The sequence below is a fragment of the Lissotriton vulgaris genome, chromosome 5 (genome assembly GCF_964263255.1).
Source record: "Lissotriton vulgaris chromosome 5, aLisVul1.2, whole genome shotgun sequence".
NCBI lineage: Eukaryota > Metazoa > Chordata > Amphibia > Caudata > Salamandridae > Lissotriton > Lissotriton vulgaris.
In genome coordinates, this window is record NC_141693.1 from 1,923,284,866 (window position 1) to 1,923,297,836 (window position 12,971).

General features: G+C 44.6%; 1 protein-coding gene across 1 annotated transcript in view; it reads left to right on the forward strand.

The window, feature by feature from the left end:
* LOC147717735 (complement C4-B-like) overlaps window positions 1-12,971 on the forward strand; it is a 643,152-nt gene that overhangs the window by 163,544 nt on the left and 466,637 nt on the right. The window contains exons 9-10 of the mRNA XM_086919877.1: window positions 3,338-3,470; window positions 9,929-10,044. Coding sequence (XP_086776003.1) covers window positions 3,338-3,470; window positions 9,929-10,044 — 249 coding nt within the window. The remainder of the gene's footprint in view (window positions 1-3,337; window positions 3,471-9,928; window positions 10,045-12,971) is intronic.

Below are 12,971 nucleotides of genomic sequence, written 5' to 3' on the forward strand. Positions count from 1 at the left end.
CAGGCTGAGCCTGGTGTAACATCCGAGGGCACGGAGAATCTGGGGCAGCTCACAATGTTTTCCACCCCCCCTCCGGAAGAATTAGTCTGGATATGTCTTTCTGTAAAATCTGGCTACCCTTTGGACCCTGGTGTCCCCTAAACGTCTGGGAGATAGCCTGGAGGTCCTGAAGCCTTATATAAGGCATGTCCTGGATGTTTCGTTTAAGTCGGGCATGCTGCCTAGGGGGTGGAAACAGGCAGTGGTGCTCCCCCTCCGGAAGAAATCTAACATTAGTTTTGACGTGTTAGAAAATCTGAGGCCCATTTCTCTCCTACCCTTTATGTCCAAAGTGGCTGAGAAGGTGGTAAACAACCAAATCATGGAATATGTGGAGGAGGTAGGGTTGCTCCACACGACGCAGTTCAGCTTTAGACCTCGCCACTCGACAGAGTCTGCCCTATTGATGGCAACAGAACATCTGAGACAGGGTGCAGATGAGGGGCAAACGATGGCCTTGATCATGTTGGACCTCAGCGCGGCGTTCGACACTGTAGCATATTCCATCTTGCTACAGTGTCTGAGCAGAGGCGGTTTCGCTAACACTGCGCTGAGGTGGATCCAGGCCTTCTTAACGGGCAGAAGCTTCCAAGTGAGACAAGGAGATTGCTACTCCAAAGGGGTACTTTTGGGCCAGGGCGTGCCCCAGGGTTCGTCTCTGAGCCCGACCCTTTTTAACTTGTACGTAGCGCCTGTTGCTTCCATTGTTGAGAGCTATGGCCTCTAAATGGTATCTTATGCCGATGATACGCAGCTGGTCATCTCCCTGTCGCATGCGCCCTGTCTTGCTGCAGATGGCTTCCGGTCGTGCATGAAAGATCTGGCCGACTGGATGGCTATGAATTGTTTGAAACTGAACGGCAGCAAGACAGAGGTACTTGTGGTGGGGAGAGACCAGTCTGCTTGGTCATCGGCCTGGTGGCCACCCTGTTTAGGGCCGACCCCACCCCCTGTCAGAAGGCAAAAAACTTGGGGGTTTGGTTTGATGCGGGCCTTACCTTTGGCCCACAAATCAACCGTGTGGTGGGCTTGTGCTTCGGAGTTTTGAAAAAACTGAGGAAAGTCCTGGAACTACTGCCCATGGAGGCCCGAAAAACCCTGGTACACGCATTAGTGACCGCAAGACTAGATTATGCAAACTTGCTGTATCTGGGGGCACCTGGGAAGAGTTTTGGTCGCCTTCAAGTGCTGCAGAATGCGGCATCACGTTTGATTCTCAGGCTGCCCAAAAGGGCGTCCTCGAGGGAGACCTTGCAGAAGCTGCACTGGCTCCCAGTGAGGAGCAGAGTAGAGTACAAGGCTCTCTGCACCTGCCATCGGATTCTGAATGGCAGGGCACCTCGACCATTGCAGAGCTTGATTGAATCCTACGAACCCACCCGTGTGTTAAGATCTGCGGGTGGGGGACTGCTGAGAATCCCCAAGGTGAAGAAAGCCCGCATGGGAGGCCGATCGTTCAGGCACCTAGCGGCAAAACATTTGAATAAACTTCCGATGGAGTTACGTTTGGAACCAGTAGAAATTAGGTTCCGTGCGAAATTAAAAACGTACCTTTATGTCAGATAGACTGCTCGCTCTCCAGCTAAACTCTCAGCTTCTGCCTCTCTCATCCTAGCGCAGGGACATGCCGGTGTGCGTAACTCAGCGCTCTACAAATACCCCTATTATAATTTTTTTATTATTACAGTGGGTGCTCCAAATCATTCAAAAGGGCTATGTCCTAGCATTTCTGTCAGACTACTTCTCCCCCTGCCTCTCTTGCCCAGAGTTATGAAGTTGATCAGGACCAACCGGGCCCAAGTTATGAGTGTGGTATACAAAATGTTTGGGCCTCTCATCCGATCAGGCGGCCTGTTTGTGTGGATATTCTCCTCTTGCCGCAGCAGCAAGGCACTGGCCTGCATCTGGGCCTAGAAAATCTACACCACCATGCGTGGAGATTGAGTGGCAACAGTTGACTGCTTTCGATCTTCCTCCCATAGTGGTGAATATCATCCTAATTACCATGCATCCACCTTCGAAACCAGTTTATGCTGGACACTGGGATAGATTTGAAGCCTGGTGCACATCCTTTCTTACAGATTCATTACAAGCAAAGTTGTTGTATGTTTTACTATTTGTGTGATCTTTAGTCCATCAAGGATTTGCAATGAGTACTGTTATTGGTTTCCAGCCGTTTCTGCCTTTTTGCATCTCCCAGAGCAATGATCTGGTTCATATGTGTCCACTCAGGCCTCTTATGATGCTGCGGTTTGACCTTAATTTGCTTCTCATATTTTGTATGTGTACCACAATTTAGCAGATGCACAGCCGTCCTTTGTGTCAGTTGGCTCTAAGACAGTGTGTTTCATTGCGATAACTTCAGCTTGCTACATGTGGAAGCCACAAGCTCTGTCATGCATCCATCATACACCACTTTTTCCCCCGGACAAACTGGTATTGCAGCATTCCTGTTGAAGGAGGGGTCTTTTTTCATGCCAGAAAATCCATCTCCCTTCCGGGCATCCTTTGCTCCACATCTCCCCTTGAAAGAGGAGGAGAGGCTATACAGCTTGGATACCAAGTGGACCTTGATCTTGTATATTGACCAGTGGGACATCGATCCACTCTTTTTGGATTTCCATGGGGCAAAGAAATATAGAGCGGTGCAGAAAAGGACCATATCGAGGTGAATAGTGTTCTGTATAATAATTTGTTACAAATTGGCCAAGAAGTAGCCTCAGGAATATGTGTGGGCTCAATCGACCAGAGCGGAAGGCTAATATCTGTATGTTGCCATGCGTAGTACCTGTTTTAGGCAGCCGTCCATAATGTGGGCACCTGTTAATACATTCACAAAACACTACTGACTTGAAAGGCAGATAAGACTGGTGAGAGTGTATGGTCCATTACTTTGTAAAACTCATAGGGCACAGGCCTGTGAGAGTGTGCATAAAGCCCTAAAAAAGCAGAAAAAACAAGATGCATACATCATAAGCATTTAGACATTAAAGATGACATGCCACATCTATGAAAGCTATCTATCCACAGATGTGCAGAAATGGAGCTTCTGGAACATGATTGTGATGGGTCATTGAGTCAGGGTATCAGTAGGTATCAATCAGTGTGATCAGCAAGTTATCAAATACTTTTGCTTATGTATTGTATCAAAAGGAATCTGTGAGTGTGATCAGGAAATCATCAATGTATTTTGCTTATGTACTCTATCAATAGATATTTATATATCGATCATTGTGATCTGCTAGTAATCAATGATGTTTTCTTAGTTCCTTCTTTCTATGTCTTTCTCTACCAACAGCTGGTGGAGGGGAAAGCTGCTGTCAGTTTGACAAGGGAAAGGATTTCAAGCATTTGTCAAACCTTCAACCTGTCCCTGGCTGATCTGAAGGGGAGGCACTTGTACATTGCTGTGACCGTGCTGGAGATCGCAAGTGAGTAGAGGTGACGGGCCATTCAACTACCAGTACCATAATGCACCAACTTTATTTATACCTCCCTGTACACCCGCAAATCTCTTGGATGCTTTTTCAGTACCAGGATCTGTCCACTGCTTTACTCGTGCCCATCAATACTGACTTGAATGACCATTACTTTTTAGGTACTTTGCCCACACTTATCTCTGCTGATAGATCTCAGTCCTGACCTACAGGATCACTGCTATGCGAGCACTGCCAATGCATCTCAACCCTGATACACAGAATCCCCTGAACCAACGTACAACATGGACATCAGCACAGTTCTACTAATACACCTCAAGTCTGACCTGAAGAACTCAGTGGCATATCAAACACAAAATGGCAACCTCCAGCCAATACTTCACCCTAAAGCATGTTTTGAGGTAGCCCTGGGAATCCTGCTGTTTAGATATTTAAGTCATCCCTGTGACAAAAAAACAAACTGCACGTAAACAGTACAAATACTTTAAAAAATGGGAGGTAAGATGGTTACCATTGAGCCTAAGTGATCCATTCTGATGTCTAGTATTTGTGCCTATGCTATGATACATATAAGCAAACAATAAATCCATTTACAGTTGCTGATGAGTAGGACAGTACTGGCTCATTTAATTCTAGTAACAAAGGATTCCATTTTAATACTTTTTCCAACTCTGGAGAAACAAGTTTGCCAGAATGACTGGTGGGAGTGAGTTATGGTGCAGAGGATCTTGAAGATAAATTCAATGCTCAGAACCTCGAGGAGGCCAAGATCTACCAAGCGGAACTAACACACTAGAGTTTGCAGATCTTGGTTGGGGTGCGGCGGGTATAAGATGCCAGAGACGTTTGGGGGCAATGACATTTCCTGCTTTGTACACATGCGCTGATAACTGGTATGCGGCTGTGTTTTGGGTGGAAATCCAGTCAGTTTGGCTACAATAGAATGAGGTGAGAGTCTGCCTAGAAAAGAATGTAGAAGGTACCTTGTCAAGAGAGCAGAATGCCAACTATTTATAATATAAAAGCCCTGTATTACAGTTCTATACTGATGACTTGATGAGTGTTTTCCATGTTGAATGGGATATCTGGCTGACTCTTATTCTGAGGATATTGTAGTAGTTATGGAGGATTGTGTTTTGTATTGAGAGGTGTTTTGAGCGGCGCTAATGAGGAGGGCAAATACAGGACTTCAGAATTAGAGGAGTTTCACATGTGGAACTGTAAAGCAATCCAGTAACAAATGATAGTAGGACAATTAAATACATGTGACTGAAGGAGGGTAAGAAAGTAGGAAATAGGAAAGATTTTGGTGCCGTATGTATGAATTTAGATAGTATTTTGTGTTGAATCTGTATAATATTTATATAGAGAGCACGATGGCAGCGGAGAGCTGGACAGGGTCAAAGACAAGCATAAAGTCAATGAGTGATGGGAGCGATAGCGCGGGTTAAGGATGGTTATTGCATTGTGATGTTATGGACGGTTAATGCATTGCGACGTTATGGAAGGTTATTGCATTGTGATGTTATGGACGGTTAATGCATTGTGATGTTATGGACGGTTAATGCAGGTTAATGCATTGCGACGTTATAGATGGTTAATGCATTGTGATGTTATGAATGGTTATTGCATTGCGATGTTATGGATGGGTAATGCATTGTGATGTTTTGGACGGTTAGTGCATTGTGATGTTATGAATGGTTATTGCATTGCGATGTTATGGATGGGTAATTAAGCATGGGCGAATTTTGCGAATCTCGCGTTCGCGAATTTTGCGGATTTGCGAACTCGCAATCCGCAAAATCCGCGAATTCTCGCGAATTTGCGGATTTTTTTTTTGTGTGTTCGCGCGGGTTTCTGCCAGTTCGCGAGGGTTTTTGTACAATTTCGCAAACACGAACTTACCTGTCGGGTCGCAAGTTTTGCGAACTTGTTGTTTCTACGTGTCCAGCCTGTTTGGGACACTCTTCTTCATCACTGCCACCCTCTGTCACCACTGCCACTCTCTGACTACTCATGCCACCCTCTGGCCCACCCATGCCACTCTTTGTTTCATCACAGCACCCTCTGGTTGTCCAGTGTACATTATTGTGGCAAAGCAAAGCACACCTTCCCTGCCTCAAGTGACCTGAATTAATTTGGGGCTGATTAATGTGTGACAGAATATTTTTTTAGCTGGCACCTGCTTCCTTAGTGCTTCCTGATTAGTGATCTTTTGCACTTGCTAAGTGCTTTCATTGTTGCAAAATTAGTTACAACACCTGCCCTGCCCCAACTGACAATAATGAATTAGGGGCTGATTAATGTGTCACTGGATTTGAACTTCCAGCCTGGCTCCTGCTTGTCTCCCTTAGCTGTAATTCAGGACCTTTGTGGCATATGTGTAACTATTCTGAGGGTCAGAGCAGGGTCACATAATAGTTGCAAGTAGGCAACTGAACTCTGGAGGGGCCCCTCAGAAAGCACTACAGGAAATGGCTACTAATGATGAGCTTGAACTTTTGAACCTGGTAAGTAGTTTCAGTTTTGCTAAGATCGTATTTCTGCAATTTAGCGCTTATTCGCGGGGCGCGAAGTTGAACTGGGAAGCCGCGAACTCACGCGAACAGTGCGAGCAAGCCATAAAATCCGCTGCTCGCAGATTTGCGGATTTTGCGGGAAATTCGCGAATCTCGCGGATTGCGAATTTACCGAAAATCCGCAAAATCCGCGAGCGGAACGGATTTTCCGCCCATACTTATGGGTAATGCATTGTGATGTTTTGGACGGTTAGTGCATTGTGATGTTATGGTCGGTTAGTGCATTGTGATGTTATGGACAGTTAATGCGTTGTGATGTCATATAAGTAAATGTAATTTATGAAAGCACAAACTCATGCCCGGGGGAGTCTTGGTGCTATAGAAATCCGACTAGGGCTGCGGCAATGTCAGCAACGGGTCAAGCAGGTGCGCAAAGTACCTTCTAATCCTGTGTGAAGAGCCAGGTTTTTAAGTCTTTTCTGATAGTGAGTATGCAGGGGGCAGTTTTTAGAGTCAATAACAGACTGTTCCAGAACATCGCAGTGGTCCTTAAAAACTCTTTCCCCCCAGGTGGCCCTCCTAAATGGGGGGACCATCAGGTCCCTAGCAGAGCCTGAACGAAGCGTCCTTGCTGGCACATACCATTTGAGTTTCTTCTTAAATGGTCTAGCCCAAGTACGTGGAAGGATTTAAATGCCAGACAGAGGGCTCAAGTACCAGGTTTTTAAGAGCCCAGCGGTGCCAGGGAGAACACCCAAAGACTTCGAGTCCAGCCTGTTTCAGACTACAGAAACACAGAGTCTTCTTGGTGAAGTCAAAGATCGTATTTATTGGCGGCAGCCAGTAACAGGTATCCAAGAAGCACAACAACATGTATGTTCAGGCAAACATTCCTTATTTTACAGTAGACCATTCACATATTTTCGCTACAAAGGAAAAGCAGAGTCACGATGACAAGCCCACATTTCAGTTTGTCCAGACCATAATCAATTTCCCGGCAAGGCCCAGAACTTTCATCAGATATCGACGGACCCCTAATAAAAACGGTCACCTCCTCCTCGTAAAACAGGTCATAAAGAAGAAACAAGGACAGGTGTGTGTGAGATTAGGCATGGTTTGTGTGCGATGATCGGTTTATGACATGTTGTGGCTTGATTCTGATCTCGCTCTGGCCACTGGGAAAGAACCTGGCCGGACAGGTTTGGCTTCGGACAGTGGAGTCAGCTTGCCCAGGTCACAGCGGAGTCAGCAGAGGTGTACGTGTCCTTCAGGTTGGTTTCAGCCTTTAGTCATTGCCTTATGTGAGGGCAATCACAAAATGGCTGCCGATCACAAAATGGAACCCGAGGGTTCCGGACGAAAAATCAGATTTCAGGGTGATTCCGTCACTCGAACATGACGGAAATGCATGTGCATAGTATTTGAACCATTACCGGTCTGCTGATACCAAAATCGTCATGGTACGACGATGTATATGACACGGGTCCAGAATTTTCAGTACCACAGGGCCTTGAATTTACAGCGTTGCCTAAAGGGCAACCAGTCTAAATTCCCAGATGGCACCTCTGGCCGATTCATATTTACAAATTTTAAAAAGGGAAGAAGCAGCAGCATTTTGCAGAGTCTGGAGTCTCTTCAAGAGACCTGATGCGAGAGTAAGGTAGAGACTATTGCAATAATCAAACCTTGTGAGAACCAATGCCATGGTTACTATTTTCAGAAGTTCGGGAGGCAAGAATTTTTCTTAAAGAGCAGAAAGAGGCAGATGTAATTTTGTTAACTTGATCCTTGAACTTCAGTTCGCTGTCTGCCAAGAAGCCTACGTTTTTTACTTTATTAGAGGGTGTGGGCAATGAGTCTAACTCTAGAGGCCGCCAGTCCGGTGTCCAAAGAGAGGTTTTATTGCTGAAGATGATGAATTCAGTTTTTGTTGCATTCAATTTCAGGCAGTTGCAATCTATCTAGTTGCTCACCTTACTCATGCATCAGCAGAATGCCGCACCCGAACTGTTTTCAGAATTTGCTAATGACACCACAATTTGGGTTTCCTCAGCGTCAGACGCTAAGTTAAGACCAGAGTCTTTTATAATTGACACGAGTGGCGTAACATAGAGGTTAAATAAAGTTGGGCTCAGTGACGAGCCATGGGGAACTCCGCAGGGCAGGGAAAAAGTCCTAGAGAGAAACTTGCCCATTGTCACAGTATGGTGTCTATTTGCCATGAATGATTTCAGGAGATCCAACGCTGTGTCCTCTATCCCCAGGCCTCGCATACGGTTAGACAGGAACTCATGGCTGTCTGTATCAAAACCTGTGGAGCGATCCAACAAGTACTTTTGATGTTATGGACGGTAAATGCATTGCAATGTTATGGACGGTAAATGCATTGAGATGTTATGTGCGGTTATTGCATTGCGGTGTTATGGATGGTTAATGCATTGTGATGTTATGGACGGGTAATGCATTGTGATGTAGTATTCTGCATACAAAATTGAATGAGAGCTCAAAAGAGGATATGATATCCCTGAAGGAGGTGGAGTAGAAAGGAAGAGAGCGAAGGAGAGAGCCTTGAATGACACCTACTGAAAGTGAAGCATGTGTGGATTTGGATTTCCAGACACCCTAGATAGATCGGTTACAGAGATAGAAGACAAGGCGTTATTATCACATTATGTTTTTTTTTAAGTTCACCACAATACTGGCCACAAATGTATCATTAAGGAAAGTAGATGTGGACTTAAGGATAGTAAATGTATACATCCTATGTATACTTACCTTGAATGTGCATCGACGCATGTGGCATCCAGCCCTGTGGATGTGTGGTTGTAGAGGAGAATATGCCTGGACCATAGTGGGAGCCAGCATCATGAGTCAAAATGCCACTATTTCGATCAAATTGAAGTGGGATGAAGTTGTTGTGTATGTGGCTTAGGAATGACGGGAGATGTAGGGCTATCAGTAGCATGTAAATGATATCACGATCAGACAGAGAGGGGTCAATGATAGGTAAAGAATGGGATATTGTGTTGGGAAACAGTATTGGATCCACGGGGTCCCTAGAGTAACACTGGCGGCCAGTATATATTGAATAGCAAGTGATCAGAGACCAATTATGAAAATAGGGTGTGTTATAAACGATTATTGTGTCACGTTCCCTAAAGAAAGGACCAATTAAGCTCTTAGAAGGAAGTTATAGTTTTTCTGATGTGCAAACAAAATAGTGGAGCTAACATATTGTGTGGACAAAATATCTTGTTAAGAATATCAAGGACTAAAACATTGTGAAGGTAAGTTTCTGTGGGTAAGCAAATATATATCATTTATAACTCTACATATATGTACCTCGACGATATTTTATATTTTAAAGGTATGTAGATGTGGAGTTTAGAATAGTAAATCTATGCTTACCTTTTTGCACTTATCTTCTCTGTGTTTTGGTCCTCGATATTTGTGACACAATATTCTGTCCACACGATATTTGTATTTCCGATATTTTGTCAGTGATCCGTTACACAATGTATTAGCACTCAATTCAAAAACCCCGAAAGGATGGAAGTCTGAGATGGCCCTGCTAGGATCCCAGCTTGTAACCTGCAGATCCTTGCAGCTTAAGTCATGAGCATTCAACTCACCCATCCTGTGGAACAAAAGCCACCTCGCCAAGGCCCATTTGTATCAATGCATTTCTCCATTGACACGTAATGGATAAAACTCTTTGATACATCAGGGCCAAAAGCACAAGGAACTCAAGGTTGACTGGGGCCTCCTAAATGGTACACCCACTGCACAGCTATGATTGGAGGGACCCAAGTGAGGCCCCAGAAACAAAGTCTGCTGCTAAAACTAGGAGCATCCGGACTTTTCTGTTTCTGAAAATTGTGGTAGTACTTACTTGCTGTGTTTACAGTTTGGAACTCTTGTTTCACTCTACAGCTGGGACCCTTGAAGAGCAGGAGCTGAGCACAGTGAAATTTGTGACATCTCCTCACGTGGTGGACCTTTCGAAGACTGAGCGGTACTTTGTTCCAGGGGCTTCTTTGAGTGTGCAGGTGATTATGACCTAGGCTAGACAAGTACACAACTCTTACTGGGAGAGATGAGGCCATAAGAGAGCAAACACGGGGACTGTACACATCACTATGCTTTATGGGATATGTAGTCTTACTTCATCATGGGAAAACCATAGGCAAAGAAACACACACATTATGTAAATAATTAAAGGCAAGGAATCAGCCTTTCACAACTTTTACATTGTAGACCCTATGGTTGTACTATAGTAGGTCAGAAATTTGTTCAAAATGGTCCAGAACAGAAGCGCTTACTATTTCCGTGCTAGAGAATGGTGTGAAATAAGCTTTACATGGAAAACACAACCAATACTTTAGGTCAGCCAACAAGTGCAAAAACCCCAGTTGATGGACAGAATGCAGAACAATGTCATACTTTCACCCCAGTACAGAGATCTGGGCCTAAATCCATCGTTTTTTTGCACTCCACACCACCCCAGTTCAGACATGCCCATATGCAAATCAGCCTTGACCCTGTGCCTCATGGGAACAGTCAGCCCGAACTGCCAAGCCATGTCTTTCCTGGACCGGAATCAAGCATCCTAGGACCGGTTCTGTGACTGGGGGTGAATGTTTTGCCATTGTGCAACATTCCGTCCATCAATTGTTGTTTTTACATTTGTCAGCCAACAAGCACATCACCCACTTCTGACACCATGAGATTTTCAATGGTCTCTATCTGGATAAGCATGGAATATCCCACTGAATATCCCACTGTGGAGAAGTGTGGCTCAATGGTTAGAGGCGGCAGACCCGGATGCTGAGATCGGCCTGGGACCAGGGATCGTCCCGGGACCAGGGTTCGAATCCCAATGCGGCAGGGTCTTGGGTCAAAATGTCTGTGGGCCTGATGATTCTCGCCTCGGCGCCTACTCTAACCTTGGGCTCCACTCTGCAACTCTGGGCAATAGCTTGCTTAATCTTCACAACGGCCCCTTCAAAGCAGGGGATGCCTGGTCTCACCTTGGGGGTGCCCAGAAGGGAACATCTCACAGGGAAAGCTAGGATTTCCCAGCGGTATACAGCGCCGGGACGCCCGCGATGCGGGCAGCTGTGCGCTTTAGAAGTATACAACATATTACATATTACTGATTGAAAGTATCTCTGTCTCTGCTCCATCATCAATTTGGTGGGACCCTGTCAGATGAGGCTACTGCTTCCCTCCGCTAAGATAGGAAGCATTGGCAAAGCCAACAAGTCAGATCCTGGCAAGTTGGTGTGAAGGTTCTATTTTTTTGTTTTTCTGTTTCAAGCATGTGGCACCAAAAAGAAAAGGAAAACAAAAGACATGCTGCCACCAAAATGTGGCTGCCAGATGCTTGCGCTACATTTTTGTACATTTGAAAAATATTCAATAATATGGCTGGTTTACTATTGATGTTTTTAAAATGAGAAACATTCCAGTTGTGTCATTCATTTCTTTATTGTTTGTTAAGGAGACAAGAATAAATCACGACTGCAGGCAGCTAAAATTTTACAGTGTCAGTTTATAACACCAACTTTAAAAAGGAAATGGAAAATAAATCACCATATAACTGGGAACACGTTGCTCAAAATAAATGAGTAGCCAATATTATAAAAAATAAAAAAACACACTTGGAATCAGCTTTTCATTGAAGAGTTAGGAACTATTTTAGGCAGATGGGAACAACTCGCACAGACTTTGTGCAGTCACTCAGAGTGGAGGGAGCCAGTGGGCAAAGTTGTCTGACCCTTTGCTCTATGCTGTGTGCTGTGCTGGGCAGAATTAAAATTGTGAATATCTGTTAAATAGACCAATGGATGAAACGTGGTCACCAAACGTGTTATGTATATTATTTATGACTTTTTAGGAAAAACAGTAGACTGGCAAGACAACTAAAGCTATCTCAAAATGACAGACCTAAAAATTGAGGCCTGTGTCTGATGAAGAGTTGATTTTGAGTCTCTGTAGAGGAAATTCCGTTTATCAGTAAGAGTGTGCCAAAAGCCATCCATTTAATCAACTTTTCATTGAGGAATCTTTATATGTTACTCAGTGGCGGTCACCACTGTGTAGTTATAGCTAGGACCTGGATACCATTGGAAGGAAGAGTCTTTTTTGATTTGTAAATAACTTTGGCGTTTGACGAATCTTCACAAAACTTTCCAAAATAAAGTTCATCCACCTCAGCTACTTTTTGGAGAGTTTCGGGGGAACCATCAAGCGGCGGCCAAGAAAAAAGGGTGGTCCTGAAATGCAATTTGCCCGTGCAATTTTCCATAGGCTGAGTGGGCTTGTTGACTCTTAGGCCGTCTCGTCTCGCTCACGTGGGAGCAAAAGCCACCACGAACTCACGCTCTGAGTGGGTGGCCACAATAAAAAGAGAAATGTTGCAGCCACCATTTCCTTCCCTGTGTCCTGAAAATTAAAATCATTAAGGGACAGAGGGGTAGAGTAGGAGTACTCTGGCCCCTGGAGCTTATAAGAGGTTTCAGAGGGACCAGAATAAAAAAATATATATTTTGTGCATCCATCATCCTGCTGGAGAAAGTGCTGCCCCCTGGGCTCCCATGGGAGTCCCACTTGAGCACATGGGCCGCGCTACCTCCCATGAGTCTCGCAGGATCTAAATCATTATTTTTAAAGGGACAGGGCCTGAGTGTCTGATCAGTTGACTTGAACAGGTGAAAGCCCATCTTCCGGGGCCAGCTAAGTTATTCCATTCCCGGAAAAACATGTTTGCTCTTGCTTGTAAGAGCATTTTTAAATATCAGTTTAGGTTTGTAATTGGAGACATACAAGAATACAAGGGTTGTTTATGATAGGAGTTAGCATTCCCCCAAGAGTGGCAAACAAATTACCTTAAACTGTCTTAAATTACAAACAGTATGAGTGCTCTGGGTGGAATCTGGTCTTATGCACTAAACCTTTTATGCTATTAAATGTT